Source organism: Peromyscus californicus, unplaced genomic scaffold (genome assembly GCF_007827085.1).
Source record: "Peromyscus californicus insignis strain IS unplaced genomic scaffold, ASM782708v3 Scaffold_19__1_contigs__length_69161282, whole genome shotgun sequence".
NCBI classification, from domain to species: domain Eukaryota; kingdom Metazoa; phylum Chordata; class Mammalia; order Rodentia; family Cricetidae; genus Peromyscus; species Peromyscus californicus.
This window is the reverse complement of record NW_026294491.1, coordinates 9,734,057-9,751,988: the sequence shown is the minus strand read 5'-3', so window position 1 is coordinate 9,751,988 and position 17,932 is coordinate 9,734,057. Positions and strand designations below refer to the sequence as shown.

The 17,932-nt window shown below is 49.5% G+C and overlaps 1 protein-coding gene across 1 annotated transcript; it reads left to right on the top strand.

Moving 5' to 3' along the window:
• Positions 1–10,024: 10,024 nt before the first annotated feature.
• Positions 10,025–17,275, top strand: Sumo3 (small ubiquitin like modifier 3). The gene is made up of 4 exons (XM_052744578.1): positions 10,025–10,183; positions 13,105–13,233; positions 14,480–14,551; positions 16,005–17,275. Exons 1-4 carry the CDS (start codon positions 10,163–10,165, stop codon positions 16,113–16,115), a joined length of 333 nt encoding a protein of 110 aa, XP_052600538.1. The 5' UTR covers positions 10,025–10,162; the 3' UTR covers positions 16,116–17,275.
• Positions 17,276–17,932: the final 657 nt, after the last annotated feature.

Here is a 17,932-nt window from a genome sequence, read left to right as displayed (position 1 = left end):
TAGACAGAGACAGGGAGCCGGGCAGCCAGAGGAGAGAATCAGCAATGGGCTGCTTAGCACCAGTCAACAGTGCACCCTGGGTAAGAACCACAACCAGAAATAACCAGCCATGCCAGTATGAACCACCCAGCACTCTGCCCTGGCTTCCTCTGGAGAAGCGACTGGGTCTCTGAGCACGCTAGCTCAGGTTCTCAGCTCTTCTTGGCATCTCTACATTCTCTGCCTCCCCTCCCCGCTCCACACACTGCAACCCTGAGAGACTCTCCACCCCAAAGACGACCTCTGAGGCCTTGTCCCAGCATCTGCTTCCTTTGAATTACCTCAGAAAGTTACCGCCTGACCCAGAGAATGTGACTTAAGCAAACAGCAGTGAGGTGGGGCTGGTCATGGTTGGTTTTTGTGCACCACCTCGGACTGGGTGAGAGGTGGCCACAGTCGTGCATCTGTCAATGCTCCAAGGAGAGTAAGGGATAGTTTATTCTGAGTCAAATATGTGTGACCATGGCCCAGGAACATGGATGGAAGGGATTATCTGAGTAACCTCAGTCTCTCAAATATTATCAATGCCATTCTTAGCCTTTAGGGCTGGTAGGAATTCTAAGTCGGCACTTCCAAAAGTTTTCCATAATAGTCACAAAGCTGTTAGGGCTGATACAGAGAGCACTGATGATAAAGACAGGATAGTTTGGGCTCTGCAGCTTTCCATCCACCCATCAGGAGATCTGCACAGACCTCGCTTCCTCAAAGAACGTCACAAATCCAGTAAACACTCTTTCTGGATGAAACTGGACTTGGGGTTGGAGCACCGAGCAGAACCAGTAGCCCTCCCAGTTTGGGTAGAGGTGGCCTGAATGCCTATCTGCATGTCATGACCCTGCTAAATTGGATCTGAGTTTTTAAGTGTGTCTGACGTCGTGAGAGTAGAGTAAGTATACTGTGCTGTGCTTATGGGTTTGGGTGGTGGGGGTTACACTGCCTTATAGTTGAAGTCTAGGTCTGCTGGCTCTCCCTTTGTCCAGAGAGCCATGATGGATGAGGGCTGTGTCCTTCACTTTGTCAAGGGCCTCCCTACCAGCCATGGTCTTCCCTGGCACCACCCTGTCCTGTTTTCCAGTGAGTGCCCCATGATGGTATATGCAGGGGTGCAACATATAGGTGGTATCTAGGTGGTATCTGCATGGCGTGCTCAGCTCCCAGGGCTGCATTGCTGGCATCATCAGTCCACATCTGCCCTTGAGCAACGATCTGCGAATACTTCCTTTATCTTGTCACATCTTCTAGCCTGCTTTCATGGAAAAGCCCCTCTTCCTTTTTCTTTTCTTTTTTTGGTCTGCTGTGAGTGGTGCTTATGTCTGGCCTGTGTTTGGGTTCCAGCTGGCCGACCACCCTGCCGATCCCAACTTTGTGGTGGGATAGACAGCCCTGGCTCTGCAAGTCATTGGTGCTTCCTCTTGGAAGGAGGGCAATGTTCTCTCACTTTGTAGGGTCTGGGTAGGACCACCCGGTCTTTGCATCATCTTGTCCATGTCTGTAAACAGTGTGGATGGTAACCACTTCACACCATGAACACATGAAGGCTGGGGAGCTGCAGTTCATGCCAACTCTGTGGAAACACCTCATGCTGTGACTTCCGGAACTCCCTTACATTGTTTCTACAAACTAGTTAAATGGGTTGAGTTTGTTTGTACCGCTGTTATATCCCTAGTGGTTTGAAAGCCATTGCTAATTTTCTTGAGCTGATCCTACATTTTTTTTCTTTGCCAAACTCTTTTTCATTGAAACTAAATATCAACACAGCAAAGCACATTCATAACAAATATTTTATGTATTTAAACGCCTATCATTCTGTTAGCACCTGTCTAATATCTAGATCTGGGTTTACATCTTGAGCCAGGCCAGGGCTGTGGTTTGCTTCTCTCCATGCCTCTCCCACTCCCCATTCTTCTGCCCACTGCATGTGATTATCTGGGATGTCAATCTCAGTGACTGCATTTTTTTTATAGTGTGCACCAAATGTAAAGCATTAAACATAAGTTGTACTCGCTATCTCTTTAGGCCAGGAAATACCTCACAAAAACTTGCCCTTCTGGGAAAGAGTGATGACTCCAGATTTTTTGCAGCCGACCCAACACACAGGTCTTGCCTGATTTTCTCAGTCATGAGTTCCATTTGTGCTTTGGGCAGTACATTGTTAATGGAGAGTGTGTGTGTGTGTGTGTGTGTGTGTGTGTGTGTGTGTGTGTGTGTATGTGTGATATGTGTGTGATGTGTACGGGTGTGCATACGCCATGGTGATCAGAAGGCAACTTTTAGGAGTCAGTTCTGTCCTTCCATCACGGGTTCCAGGGATCAAGCTCAGGCTGTGAGGTTTGTGGGGCAAACACCTTTACTTGCTGGGCCATCACATGGCCTTTTGATGACCCTTTCCCTGAGCTCTTTGAGGATTTCTGAAAACGACCAGGAACTTATCTGCCCTACTCTTCACTGCTTCCCACACCACAGGAGCCTCAGTCGCCCCTGCTTCGGGTAGGTCTTGCGCCTACTTGAATTCTGCTTTTGTTTAGGACTCCTGACATGGCCACTCTTGTGTATGTCATTGTCACGCCCCTTCAAAAGTACCCTCTGTGGTGCGGGCTCCTTCCTGTACTCCTGGGCTTCCCCTGCTGAACAAATCCTGTCGTCACATTTCCTTTAGCATATGCTCATGACGGTGAGTTCTTGCACCTTCCGGAAGCAGGCTCCACCTACTGCTGCGTACAGCGCTTTCCCCGGTAGGAGATTCTCCACGGGCAGTTTCTCTGCACTCTGAGATGTTACTCTCCATCATTTGTGTTGAAAACTCGGGTGGAAGTCCTCTGTTTCCTCTGGATGCACAGTCTTGCCTTGCTTTGTGAACAGTGGACACCTAAGCTGTTGGGCCGTTGCCGGGCAAATGACAACTGGAATGTCTTTGGCTTTACTCTTCTAAAAAGAGCTGTTGGGTGGGTGAAGGGAGGAGGCTCTCCTATTGGATGGATGCTCTCTCTCTGCAATCGTGGTTTGTCTTTGGTCAGTTTTGAAAAGTCCTCTTTTATTTTGCCTTCAAATATTACTTTTGTTGTTGTTGTTGTTTTGGCTTTTTGAGACAGGGTTTCTCTGTGTAATACCGGCTGTCCTGGAACTTGCTCTTCAGACCAGGCTGGCCTCCAACTCAGAGATCCACCTGCCTCTGCCTCCCGAGTGCTGGGATTAAAGGTGTGGGCCACCACACAGCCAAATATTACTTCTTGCACATTATTTCCTCGACCCCAGGGGCTTATTTCACCAAAATTAGACCTGTGCCATGGGCTCACGCCACAGACCTCTCACTATGTTCCGGTCTTCCTGCTGCTGTCTGAAGATTTCCTTCTGCCATATCTTCCTGTTCACTAGTCATCTCTTTTACTGGATCCAACCTCTTCTTAAGCTCATCTGGTGAATTCAAGTTTAATTTCTGCTTTGGATTTTCAACTGGATTCTGAAATACGTCCCACTTCTCTGTGTAAAGTTTCTGTCTCCAAATTCACTTCCTGGACATATTAATCACAGCTACTTTCCAGTCTGTCTGGTCAAGTCCACACCCTCTTCTGTGGGTTTATTTCTTGTGAATCTGTTTCCTGGACTGGATCATGTGATTTTCCATATAAACTTTAGTTCTGGATGCTGTGAACAAGAACACATCCGCTAAGAGGAGTCCTTGCACTGTGGTGATACATTGCTTGTAATCTAAGAAATAAAAGCTTGCCTGAAGATCAGAGGACAGAGCCACAGAGTTAGCCATAGAGGTCAGGCAGTGGTGGCACAGGCCTTTAATCCTAGCACTCGGGAGGCAGAGGCAGAGATCTGTCTGGATCTCTGTGAGTTCAAGGCCACACTGGGCTACAGGAGATGAATCCAGTCTAAAAGAGAAACAGCCAGGCAGTGGTGGCCCACACCTTTAACTCCAGAACTGGGGATCACACACCTTTAATCCCAGCACTAGGAAGGTTGAGACAGGAAGTGATATGGCTGGAGAGAAAGGAATATAAGGTGGGAGGAGACAGGAACTGGGCTCTTTCAGGCTCTTGCAGGCTGAGGAGTTGGCTTGCTCTGCTTCTCTGATCTTTCAACTTTCACCCTGATACCTGGCTCCAGGTTTCTATTTTAAGACCATTGAGGATCTGTGCAACATTGCGCAGCCTCTCTACATGGTGTCTCTGCCCAGATCTTTCTGTTTTAGGTTAGTGGGAAGCAGGGCACACAAGCTTTGCCCAAATCGCAGCTGGACTGCCTGGGCCGGTCTTGGGGCTATGAAGACTGCACGCACACAGCTACCCAGCCTCTTCCCTAAGTTACAGCTCTTGTTCCTCCAGGATTGTCCGAGTTCCCTTTCAGGTTGCCGTGGCAAAGTACCCTGATGAAGGCAACTTAAGCAAGGAAGGGTCGGTTTGGGTTCTTGGTTCCAGGTCCATCATTGTGGGGAAGACAAGGCCACATCTTTCCTTTCCTGAGTTTTCTTCCCTTCAAGTCTCCTTGTTGGTAGCTACCTGGTATCTTTAAGAAATTTTTCATTTAAATTTAAAAATTTTAATTTATTTACTTGGGCAGGCACACGCCTTTAATCTCAGCACTCAGAAGGTAGAGGCAGGCAGAATTCTATGAGTTTGAGGCCAGCTTGGTCCACAGAGCAAGCGCCAGGACAGCCAAGGCTATAAAGAAAACCAAATTTTTTTGTTTGTTTTTTGGTTTTGGTTTTGGTTTTCGAGACAGGGTTTCTCTGTGTAGCTTTGGCAACTTTCCTGGAACTCACTCTGTAGCCCAGGCTGGCCTCAAACTCATAGAGATCCGCCTGCCTCTGCCTCCCGAGTGCTGGGATTAAAGGTGTGCGCTACCACCGCCCGGCTAACAATTTTTTTCTTTAATTTAGTTTGAGATATGGACTCTCTACAGTGCAGGCTGGCTTCAAACTCATGATCTTCCTGGCTCTACCCCAAGTGCTGGGATCACTGGTGTGCACCACCATGTCCAGCAGGAGGCCGGCCGCAGGGTGTCCTTCACATAAAGGAACCGTTGGAATCCATGCTTACACTGAATACCTCAGTGTCAGCCTTCTCCTCTGACTGTTTGGTACTCAAGGACTTGTTCCATTTGTACATATTTCTTTAGTCTAGAGACGTGTCTTCAGTTGTGTCCTGCCTCCTTGTTCTGTTTCCTTTCTCTGAAGCTCCTGTCAGATGGGTGCATACTTGCACTGATCCACAGTGCTTCAGCTTTGTGTTCCTCTCTTTCTCTGTGATCCTAGAGTCCTATGATTTCCCCAGAGTCCTGTGATTTCCCTTGTGAAGTCCCTCAGCCATGACCCTCCTACTATTCAGTGATGCTACTACTGATTTCCCAGTTCTTCCTCTTCTCTGGCTAGTGTTCTTTGCTTTCAGCTGTCTCCTTGGAGGGGTGTGGCCAGGTGTGTGTGTGCAACCTCAACTTACTATGGGCTGTCTGGGTCTGCTGTATGAAGGCAGGCTGGGATGCCCTATGCCAGGCAAGCTACTATTCTCAAGTAATGAAAGTCATGCTAAGGCTCTGTCAATGCCCAAGGGACCTCCTTAGACCAATGTTTTTTTAGTAATGAAAGTCATGCTAAGGTTCTGTCAATGCCCAAGGGGCCTCTTTAGGCCAATGGTTTTTTTAAAAATGTGTATCTGTGTGTGAATAAGCATGTGTGACTGCAGTACTCTTGGGGGCCAGAAGAGGGCGCCAGATCCCCTGGAGTTGGGGCAACTCGCAATCGTGAGCTGTCTGACATGGGTGCTGAGAACCAAACTCAGGTCCTTTGGAAAAACCGTGTGTTCTGTTAACGGAGAGAGCCATCTCTCCGTTTCCCCAATAGCTTGACAGCTTGAGAACAGGCTTTGAAAACTACTCACAGGAGTGTCTCCTTTTATTGGTTATCCACTTTTCACAACAGTAGGTTTCAGTGTGTGTGAATTGGTCACAATGCTGCTGTTCATACCGTAGCCTACTTAGATGCTGGTATCAGTTGCACTCTGATAACTTGGCCATAGATGCCCTCAGCTACAGACGACACAGTTCAATTCTTGTATCCTGTAAACAGTAATGCAACTGTAGTGGTATTTGCTCCGCCCATGACCTTGGGCTATATGGAGGTGGTGCTTCTATCTATCTATCTATCTATCTATCTATCTATCTATCTATCTATCTATCTATCTATCTATCTATCTATCTATCTATCTATCTATTGTCCTGGCGTGTCTGGACTCCAGATGACCTGGAAATTGAACCCGGTTCCTCTGGAACATCAGTCAGCGCTCTTAACCACTGAGCAACCTGTCTTCTCTCTCTAGAAGAAACAGCCTCCTTCAGGACATATAGTTCAAGGTCATGGGCGGAGCAAATACCACTACAGCTGCATTACTGTTTGTAGGATGCAACCCTTTTTTCTTTTTCTTTCTTTCTTTCTTTCTTTTTTTTTTTTTTGAGATAGAGTTTCTCTGTGTAGCCTTGGCTGTCCTGGAACTCACTCTGTGACCAGGCTGGCCTCATACTCAGGGATCTGTGTTGCAGAATATTTGAGCAAGCTAAAGTGCCTAAGACACCTGATTGGTTTGATAAAGAGCTGAATGGCCAATAGCTAGACAGGAGAGGTTAGGTGGGATTTCTGGACAGAGAGAGGAACTCAGGAAGAATCTAGACACACTTGAGAAACACCAGGGAGACATGGAGGGAGTTGAACTTACAATATAGAAGAGAAGTAAAAAGCCATGTAGCAAAACGTAGAAACAGGTTAATTTAAATTATAAGAGCTGGTTGGGAATAAACCAAGCTTTCATGATTAATAATAAGTTTCCATGTCATTATTTGGGGGCTGGCGGTCCCAAAAGTCTGCTGAGAAAGACCTACAACAGACCTGCCTGCCTTTGCCTCCCAAGTGCTGGGATTAAAGGCATGCACCACCACCACCCAGTAATGCAACACTTTTATAGTGCCTGGCATATTGGAACCGATGGTACACTGTAGTCTCAACACTTCCTGCCCTGAGTCGTAGCCATCAGTGGAGGCAAAGTGTGCTTTGATCTCCAACAACTGCTTCAGCAAAGGCTGGTTTCTGGAGTTTCTGTCTCTCACATATAGTCTGAGCTGGACATTCCAGAGATATGCTCAGCTACAGCAGGAACAGCAGAGTTAGGGCAAGAGGTTTATCGGGGGGGATGGGGAGAGTCACAGAGGGAAAGGCCATCTTGGAGCAAGATGTGAGAGGCAGGTAGATGGACCAACAGAGAAAGAATAGGGAGGGGGGGCAGAGATGAACTGTGACCTAGTGCAGGGTCCCAGTCCCCAGAAAAACAGGGGTGGGGGGTGGGCTGGAGGTGCCAGAACCCTAGCCAACAAAGCCTAGGGTACAGAGGGAGGGACCGGAGTGCAGAGCCCCCAAACCCTGGATGTATGAAAGCTCAGACCATTTGTCCATACGCCGGCAGAAAATTTCAAAATCATGAGGGATGTTAAAGTCAAGAGTTCTCTTTGGAGGCCATATTGACTGGTTATCAAGAGCATATTGAGGCCAGGCCCTAGAACACAAGGAAATCAGGTGTTTGGGACATATGCTGCCAGAGAGCCCCAATTTGGATAAATTTGGCAAGAGACATCCCATGGGTGACTGAGAATCAGGCTTGGACCTGCGGCTACCTGTTTACAAGCCTTTTTCCAGAGACTGAAGGTTATAGAAATGCATTCAGCTGGGCGGTAGTGGCGCAGGCCTTTAATCCCAGCACTTGGGAGGCAGAGGCAGGCGGATCTCTGTGAGTTCGAGGCCAGCCTGGACTACAGAGTGAGTTCCAGGAAAGGCACCAAAACTACACAGAGAAACCCTGTCTCAAAACAACAACAAAACAAACAAACAAACAAACAAAAAAAGAAATGCATCCAGTACTATAGCCTAGGGCTGAGGATGGTGGGTGTGGGAGCTGCCTTTGTGGAGAATGTCTCCTGTACAAAGGACTCCAAGGACAGAGGCTGTCTCTGCTCCAGAAACAGGCCAGGTTGCCTGGTGCTGCGGAGGCTTGGCAGGAACCCTCAGGGTCAAAGACTCAGGTCCCAGACCTCTATAGGCGTTTTGCTTGGAAATGGGTGACTTACCCAAGTCCAAGAGTTGATTTGGTCTGGCGGAGGGGGTGGGGATAAAAAGAAGAATGGCCTCTCACGTGGCTGGGGGACTAGTGGGGAAGACTCAGTTCTACCTAGGCTCAGCACCAAGATGACAAGTTTTTTTTACCTCAATAATAGGTTTCTCAGTCAACACAGTAAGCCAGATTAAACTGAATAAAAAAGACCCGGTTTATTGGGCCAAGCATTCCCCGGTGACTTTCGAGCCCCCAGAGGTGAGGCAAGTAGGGGAAGGGAGCAGGAGAAATCACATGGCCATTCTTCTATCCTGGATCTTGCTCTGTAGACCAGGCTGGCCTCGAACTCACAGAGACCTGCCTGGCTCTGCCTTCCGAGTGCTGGGATTAAAGGCGTGTGCCACCACCGCCCGGCCCACATGGCCATTCTTGAGGAGGGGCTTAAATACCTTGTATGTATAGTCTTGAGCAGGTAGCAGCTTGAGGGGAGGAGCCTGGATTTTTGGCGGTCTTTCTGAGAGAGGCATGGTTTGGAATGGGGCCAAGCTGGTTTGTCTGGTTGGGGTGAGAGGTAAATTCCAGAAGGATCTTTATGGAATGACCTTGACAGACTTCCTGGGAAAGGCCATGTGTACAGGGGAGGAGGTTGGAAAGGCTGGCCTCACAGACACTTGGCTTGTTAGCTTTGCAGGGTTACCAGGAAACAGAGATACTTGTCTGCCGGCCCTTTTTTGAAACAGAAACATACTTCTGTCAAATCCAGACTGCCAGTTCTCTGGAGGCTGCTATCTGTTTCTGGAACATGACCACCAACATCCTCTTGGGACTACTGTGAGTGACTGTGGCAGTCTTGACTGGTCTGTTTTGAGGGTGTTGGCATATAGACACAGAGAGCAGGTGGACTGCATTTTAAGAACACACATTCCAAGATACAGCAAAGGACTCCTGACTACCCAGCTAGTGCTCCCAGTCAGTGCTCCTTGCTAGTGCTCCAACCTTCTTCACTTGTCCTGCAGTAATTACCAAGCTGACTCCTTGGGCATGTTATCAAATCTGTAGGTATCTTAGTGTCCTGTGTAAAATGGGTTACTAGTGTCTACAACAGCATTCCAGAAACTGGGCAAATGGGAGGTCAAAAGGGAGGCCTCCTGTGCATGCCACTATTGCCCACCCCAGCCACCTGGTGGTTACTTTGGGACCATGTAAGGAAGAAGGGTAGATACAAAGAAGGCTGGGGAAGAGGCAGGTATCTCCTGGAGCCATCTTGGGAATGCCCTTGTGGAGGTTGACCCACCCCACCTGGAAGGTCAGATGGGAAAAGATGAATCAGGAGTATGTGCTGACTTTCTGGGCCAACAGAAGTCATCCTGCGTGTCCTCAAAGGATGCCTTTTACAGATGCCCTGTGACATTCAAATTCAAGGCCACAGGCCTGTTCCAGGAGTGTGTGGCCCATAAAGCATGCCTGGTAACCTCTTATTGGTCTTCCTGGACTACCTGAAGGGGTTAGCCTGATTTTCTTCCCCAAACGCAGCCTGCATACAGGAAAAGAAACCAAACGTGGGTGGCAAAGAGGATGCTTGAAGACACTGGGGTCGGTTGGGCCAAAGCGTTTTTTTGGCTCCTGTTTTAACACACACGCCCCCAGTCCTCGCATGCCTCGCAGCCCTTGCGCCCTGCGTGGCCCTGCAGACTTATACCCATATCGGGGGGTCTCGGTGCCCAGGACCTGGAGTCGCGCGTCCCCGGGGCTCTGCGCGCGCCCGGGTGCCTGACCCGCCCCGTGACGCATTCTCAACCGTCCGGAATCGCGGCCGGCCAGCGCGCACCCGAGGCGCGGGGCACGCGCCTCGTGCACGCGCGCCACCACGTGACTCGGCGCGGCCAACCGGCGCGCCAGGATTTAGGGATAAAGCGCGGCCCCGCGACAGTTGCGGCGGGAGAGCGGCGGGGCAGAGAGCGTGACTCGCCCGCTCCAGTGCCACCGGTTCCCGCTGCGCTTCCCGCCGTCGCCGCCGACGCGCAACCATGTCGGAAGAGAAGCCCAAGGTAAGCCCGGGACGCAAGCCGCTGCAGAGTCCGCAGGACGCAGGCCGGGCCGCGCGCAAACAGGGCCCGCGGGCCCGCGCCCGGGCCTCCGCACCCCTCCCCCCACCATGGCCCGCGCCCCTCCCCCACCGGCGTCGCGCCCCGCCCCGAGCTTCCCCCTGGCCCCGCCCCGCCCCTTAGTCCCACCCCCCCCGGCCGTGCCTCCCGCCACGCCAGGGCTCCGCCCCCGTGTAGCCCCGCCCCGAGTCTAGCCACGCCCCACGGCCCGAGAACCCGGAACTTGGAGGTCCCACGGGGTGCTGGTACTTGGTTAGCAGGTCTCCCTCCTCTCGGTCCTCACTCGTAGACGTGGCCATCCCTCTTGTGCCGTGTGCAGAGGTCCACGCGTGAGGCCGTGCGTGAGGCCCTGGGCGCTCTGAGAGCCGCCCCGGGGCAGGAGTAAAGCTGGCCGCTCCGAGCTGATCACTGTAGGTCGGGCCGGGTGCTCTCCCCACTCCATTGCGGTCCTGCGGGGCAGGCCCCTCACTTAAGTCTCGGCAGTTGGTGCGTGGACAGGGCAGGGTTGCCCAATCCCAGTTAAACCGCTTTTCCACCTTCCCTGCCCTGCTGGGAGATAAACGTTGGAGACTGGCATTCTGTGCTGTTCACCGGCCTGGGCCTGGAGGTGACCACTCTCTTGGTTCAGATGGGAGACCCCAGGAGCAGGGCAAGCCACTGGAATGTTATGGTACCCTGCTGTAAAGTCAACAGCTGAACCCAGCAGCATCTTGCCTGTGGGGCCCTTACCTTTTATTCCAACTCAGCCTTGGCTGCTGCCTGAACCATCATGGATGTTGAATGACCTGTTAGTCCTGGGCCAAGAGTACACACTTTATATTTTGTAGTTGGTTTCCTCTATATGAGGTTGGGCAGGAAGTGAATGCCTGGTGTGGTACTGGAAAGACCACACCTTCTGCCTCCTTAGGTTAGTGGAGGCAGAGCGTTATATTTTTATTTATATTTTGCAGTGCTGGTGATCTAACCTAGGGACTTTTGTACGCTAGGTAGGTACTCTGCCAGTGAGCTACTTCCTTACCTCCATCCCCTCATACCTTTTTTTTTTTTTTTAAAGACAAGGTCTCTAGACCAGGCTGGTCTTGAACTCAGAGATCCTCCAGCCTTTGTTTTGAGACAGGGTCTCCCTGTGTAGCTCAAGCTGGCCTTGACCTGTACCCAGGAGTGCTGGGGTTACAGGTCTTAGCAGTCATCATGCTAAGCCTCATTTTTCTTAACTTGTGAGTTTATTTGCTAATTAGAGAGCTCCTGGACTGTGCCAGCCGTCCTGCTGTTAGAGGAGAGAGTGCTTCAGGCCTCTTCACCTCTGCTGGCATTTCTGTTTATTTAAGTCCTGGTTGCTGCCTGTTTTGACCACAGCATACTTTTTTTTTTTTCCTGATAGAAGTCAGTGCGTCTTGGGGCCTGGAGTTGTTCACTTTTTCTCATGGTGGATCCCACACTCCGGAGCAGGAGCCAAGCTCTCTGAGCAGTGCTACTGTGTCCTTGGTGTCTTGTGAGTCCTGGGAAGTCTCACGCAGGAGGGAATGGGAGAACGGTGCCCCAGGTGTTCTCTCAGGTCCTTGCAAGATCCTCTCACCTGGGGACTATTTCTCAGGCTGGAAAGAGCTCTTACCCGAGGCCTTTAGGACCCAGTGCCGGTCAGGTCCCTTCCTGACACTGTCCTACCCCTTTCTCCAGGAAGAAGTGGCCGAGGACATCCAAGGGAAGTAGGGCGCTTCAATGGAGTTACTTGGCTGAGCTGTGGGAAAAAACCGGTGTGTTGACAGGGAGAAGGCTTGGTCTGCAAGTGGACCAAGGATCTATGTCCTTAACAAATAAATGGTTTCCAAGGCTGGAGAGATGGCTCAGCGGTAGGAGCAGTCCTCTTCTCTCAGAGGACCCAGTTCAGTTCCCAGCAGCCACGTGACTGCTGACAAACATCTGTAACTCCAGTCCTAGAGGATCTGACGCCCTCTTGTGGCCTCCGTGGGCACTGCCTGCATGTTATGCACAGACATACATGCAGGCAAAATACTCATACACATTCAAAAAATAATAGAGGTTAAAAAGTCCCCGTGGGCTTTTGATACATTCTGTGTGTCATGCATGCTCTGAACAACAAAAATAATTCCTTTTCGGACTGAATGGCCCCAAAGTGTGGCTCTGTGGCCGGCCCATAACATAAACTTTTTATTCAAAGTGTGTTTCCAGGCAATAAGAAGTAACTGACTTCGCCGTTGTCCAGCGGCTTGCGTATGTCATGATTATATAAAAACTACTGCTGTTCATGGGAATTTTTCATCCACTGTGGGGAATGGAACCCAGGGCCTTGTGCAGGCTGAGCACATGGTATTCCTTGGATCCATACCTAGCCCCAGAAGAGCACAGTCTGAGACTGGAGGGTCCAGGGGGACCACAGCCTTCACCCTGCTAACTCTAGCGGATCCCTCAGAGCCCCCCAGTGTCCCTCTGGTCTCCCACTCTTGGTTGGCTTTTCTTACCAATCATATAGAGCCATGGATAGCCTGCAAACATGTTTTTACTAGCCTCATAAATAATTTTTAAAACAAAGATGGGTTTTCTTTGGCTTCCTAGATTTAGTGAGTAGATTTTTGTCTTTGAATTGGTAGTCTGTGAGGACACTGGCTTTATACGGCTGTTTCTTTCACGGTGCTTAACAAATGTAGGTTAAAAATAAATTCTGTGTAAAAATAAGACAGTCACACGAGTCACTCCGGGGGAATAACTCACAGGAGCTGCTGGGGGAATTTTAAGAAGTAGGTTGGTTTTGATGACTTGAAACAATCACCATTACCCAAGGACCTACGCTTTAAGCCCCGGTGATTCTGAGCTGGCTTTTGAGACCCAGTTCCCGTGTCTTACAGGAGGGAGTGAAGACAGAGAATGACCACATCAACCTGAAAGTGGCGGGGCAGGATGGCTCAGTGGTGCAGTTCAAGATCAAGCGGCACACTCCACTGAGTAAGCTGATGAAGGCCTACTGCGAGAGGCAGGTAGGCAGAGCCCCGTGCGTGCGTGCGTGCGTGCGTGCGTGCGTGCGTGCGTGCCTGCTCACGGCCTCCCTCCCTGAAGGAGTCCTGCGGTGGTGGCTGTGTTGCAGACTTGCTGTGAGACCCATCCCCATATCAAATAACATGCTTCGAACAATGCAGCACAAGAGGACGGGGCAGGCTCTAAACCAGTGTTAAGTCTTAGCCTGCCATAAAGCCCCCGGTTCTCTCACTGAGAAATGCATAATCCGTCAGGTGCACAAAACTACCCCAGGTTACAACTATTTGAAAGAGAACCGCACTGGTGTACTTAAAATAATTCTGGCAATATGCAATACCTTTGCTGTGTAAACCTCACATCTGCCAAATGGCTAGACCTGAGTCTCCTGTCTCTGCTAACATTGTTCAAAGTGGAACCTGGGGCCGTGACCTGCAAGAGATTTAAGGATGACATCATATGTGGAATCCATAAGCCTCAACTGTATATAAGTTAGTAAAATCTTCTATCTGAGGCATTAAGCCAGACACACACTATCTTTTTTTTTTTTTTTGGTTTTTCAAGACAGGGTTTCTCTGTGTAGCTTTGTGCCTTTTCTGGAACTCGCTTTGGAGACCAGGCTGGCCTTGAACTCACAGAGATCCGCCTGGCTCTGCCTCCCGAGTGCTGGGATTAAAGGCGTGCGCCGCCGCCGCTGCCGCCGCCGCTGCCGCCGCCGCCGCCGCCGCCGCCGCCGCCGCCGCCCGGCTGACATACACTATCTTATTAAAGAGCTTTTCCCTTATCTCTAAGTGTGAGAAATCACACTGGGAAGGCATGTCATTTCTGTAACACACACGGTGCTTTCTTCTTCTCCTCCTGGTCTGTTTTCACATATTCGTCTCTGCTGTGCTCCTCACAGCCTTCCTGATTGTGGCCCTCATGGCCACCTGACCTGTTTCTCTCTGGGAACTTTCCGGAGGAGGAAACGGTATTGCAGTACAGAAGTTCTGGGGGGAATTTAGCTTAGTTAAGCTTCTGAGAAGAAGGGAGGGGCAGAATTAGGGCAGGCCAGGTGTCAGAATGGGACGGAGACTTCTGAATGGGTTGGTTTGGGGCAGCAGATGCTGTAGATTGTGGGCCACCAGGGCTCTTTGTACTCAGCTGGGTTGTGTGCGTATACAGATGCTAATATTGTTGCTGGTTCTGGATATCTTCAGGTTCATCTGTGTTGTCTGGGAACATCTAATGCATGTCCTTCCTTTTCCCCAGGGCTTGTCAATGAGGCAGATTCGATTCCGGTTTGATGGGCAACCAATCAACGAAACAGACACTCCAGCCCAGGTATGATGTAGCCATGTGCGCCAGGGTCTGCGCAGTTGGAACACTGTCGTTTGAGAATAAGATAGGTGCACACAAAAGACTTGTTTCTGCAATGATTTTGATGATTAGACTTCACGTTCTGACATTTGGAGATTAGTTTCTCAGCTGAAGAAGTGGGACTGCAAACATATCTTGGCTGTTTTGAGATGAGCGTCCAGGTGTAGGACCCATACCCTCGGGGGCCATGGCCATCGCTGACGGCTGCCCGCGAATCCACAGCTCCTGGGGTCCTGAGGGCTTAGTGCCAGCCACTTGTTCTTTATTGGAGTTGGAACTGGAGTCAGAACCTAGGTACTTGTCTTATTTTAAAATTTTTAATTAAAAATATTTTTGTGGGGACTGGAGAGATAGCTCTTCAGTTAAGAATACAGGCTGCTCTTTCAGAAGACCCGGGCTTGATTCCCAGCACCCACATGGCAGCTTACAACTGCCTGTAACTCTAGTTCCAGGGAATCTGATGCCCTCTTCTAGACTCTGGGCATCAGACACATATGTGGTACATAGATATACATGCACATAAAAATAAATAAATAAATAAAAAATTTTGGGGGCTTGGCATTAGTGATACAGGACTTTAATCCTAGCACTCAGGAGGCAGAGGCATGCAGATCCGTGAGTTCAAGGCCAGCCTGGTCTACAGAGCCGGTTCTAAGACAGCCAGGGCTATAGAGAGAGTCATGTCTCAAGAAAAAGACCAACTTTTTTTCTTTTGGGGGGGGGCGCTAGAGAGGTAGTTTAGGGGTTAAGAGCACTGGCTGGTCTCCCAGAGGACCTGGGTTCAATTCCCAGCACCCACAGGGCAGCTCACAGCTGTAACTCCAGTGCCAGGGGATCTGACTTCCTCTTCTGCTCTGCAGAATCCTTCATGCATGTGGGTGGGGCACATAAGCTCACACAACCACACAAACAGACACATAAAAATAAAAGATGAATGAATGATAGGCAAGGTTTTTGTGAATATCAAATGTTTATCTACAAATGCTGGGGCTGGCGAGATGCCTTAGTGGGTGAGACGCTTGTCACCAAGCCTGATGATCTAAGTTCGTGTGAGTGCCCCTCATTAAAAAATGCATAAAAACACTTTAAAATGCTGACATTGCAATACATACAATAGACATTATAAGAACACATAGTGCATTCTGTGGGCTGATGAGTCTGTTTTTAATGACCCCGTTTTCCCTCAGTTCTTGGCTGTGATTATTCTTCTATGACTCTTGTCAGCAGTCAGTCGGGTGGATAAGTAGTTACTGTGACCCCACCAGTGACCCTTTTTCCCTGCATGCTGCACTCCAGCCAAGGTGACTGGGCTGTGTCTAGTGTAGGGGGAAGCTGTTTGGGAGCATGGTATCATTGTGTATTCACCTCTGACATTTCCTGTCCCCTCTGCCTGGGCCTGCCTTGGCAACATGGACAGCTGGAGATGGAGGATGAGGACACCATTGACGTATTCCAGCAGCAGACAGGAGGAACAGCTCCCCGAGGGACCGTCCCCACACCCAACCATTGTCCTGACATTTGCTATTGAATGGTGACCATGCAGCCACGCCAATCACAGAAGAGTCAGCAGAAGCCAGAGTCACCGCTTGGAGTGAACTACAGACCATATGCAGGGACGCGAGTATTATGTAACTTGGCCAACAAGAGTGTTTGGTTTAGGGAAATGAGATGTGAGGTTTTGGGATTTGTTTTTTGTTTTTGTTTTCGTTTCTGTTTCCTCCCATCCCTAAAATACTTTTCCCCCCAAACTTGGGGCTGGATGTAGACTCTCAGCCTGTGGCCCAACTCTGCCCCCAGAACTGTGGTTCCCTCTGGTTTGACTTGTCCTAACCAAATAGAGAGCTTGTGGTCACATTCCCCAGTGGGCATGCTATGGGATGTTGAGGGGGGGAGAGGGACAGAATTCCACCTATTTGTTGTAGGCAAAGAATATTAAAATGTGAAATACTATAAATTTGAGCTTTGTCAAACATCTGGTGAAGTTCAAGGGAAAAGACCAATGCTTTTAAAAAATGTAAGGAGTCCTTAAGTACTGTGACCCAACTACTCCTGCACACGCCCCTTTCTCCTTGGTATCTGGGAGTGGGTACCTGGGCAAGGCTGGTACAGTGAAACCCACTCTCTTCCCTTTTCATGATGTAGAAGAAAGTACTTGCCCTGTCTCATTTGGAAATTGAATGTGGCCTCAGATTCTTTCTAGTACTTGGTTCCGATACATAATTATGGTTTCTGTTTAAGAAGGTAATTGGTTAAGTATCAAGTTTACAGTGATGTTGTGTAAGAGACTTGCTCTAAAGTGTGGCTGCAAAAGAAAGCCAGGGGAAGGTGGCCTCATTCTCATGGACTGTGCTCTGCCGCTTTACAAATGTGTATTCAAATGATGCATCAGTGGGTGACGTCAGTCCTGCATTGTGGGGTCTATACCAGTTAAATGTTCATAGTTCTGCCTGTCATCCTTCTGTAAGGATCCATTGCTGCTTGATGGCCATCTCTGCCTTTTATAGTCACCTGACACTGACCTACCATCTCTCGCTTGCTTAAAATCCTGAGGAAAATGTTCTTGTTTCCTGTTTTGCTGCGTGGGCTTGGGTGGGATGTCTGTTGGCTCTGTTGTGTTTATTCACCAGTTTGTACATTATTTGTTGTCCTTTACTACTGTAAACAGTAAATATAGTTTGGTATTCTGTCTCTTGGCTTCTGTTAAACACTGTATTTGGAGACTGCATATGTCACAACTCACTATTGACAGTCTGTCCAGTGGGGCCACTCAGACACAGACAGAGAAGCCCGTTGCCGGACACTTGCAGGTCCTGATAGCTCACTCTGCAGCATGTGTCCCATGCTGCTGCATGTTGCCTGCCCTCGTAGGTGTCCTGAGTGAAGACAGGGTGTTAGTTCTGGGGTGTCTCAGGCTTTCTGTTGTTTGAATAGTTCATCCATTTGTGAAGTTGATGACCTCCTAATCTGTTTTGAAAATGAGTTGATGCTAATTTGGCTGTGAGGGGGTTCAGTACTTAGGTGAGAGAAAACCAGGGTTGTCCTTCAGTTGAGCAGAAACACCACACACTTAATTCATCCAGCAGCAGGAGTGTGCAGATAGAGCATAATACAGAGTCAGACATTTCCTAGGTCCCTAAGATGGCCCAGAGGAAGGGGTGGTTAAAATGAAGAAGAGCACCTAAGGGGAGGTCTACATCTCGGGGGCCATGTTAGTTACTTTCTCAATACTGTCACAAAATCCCTGGCAAGAAGCATCCTGAAGGAGGAAGCAGAGAGATGAGCACTGGGACTTGGCCTCCACTGTTTTACTTTTTATTTAGTCCAGACTCCAGCCCTGGAAATAGT

Excerpts from the sequence above, each read along its gene's own strand:
- Sumo3 (XM_052744578.1), top strand. The coding sequence starts at position 10,163 with ATGTCGGAAGAGAAGCCCAAG. Across the intron at positions 13,234-14,479 it reads AGGCCTACTGCGAGAGGCAG|GGCTTGTCAATGAGGCAGAT; the intron begins GTAGGCAGAGCC and ends CCTTTTCCCCAG. Across the intron at positions 14,552-16,004 it reads AAACAGACACTCCAGCCCAG|CTGGAGATGGAGGATGAGGA; the intron begins GTATGATGTAGC and ends CAACATGGACAG.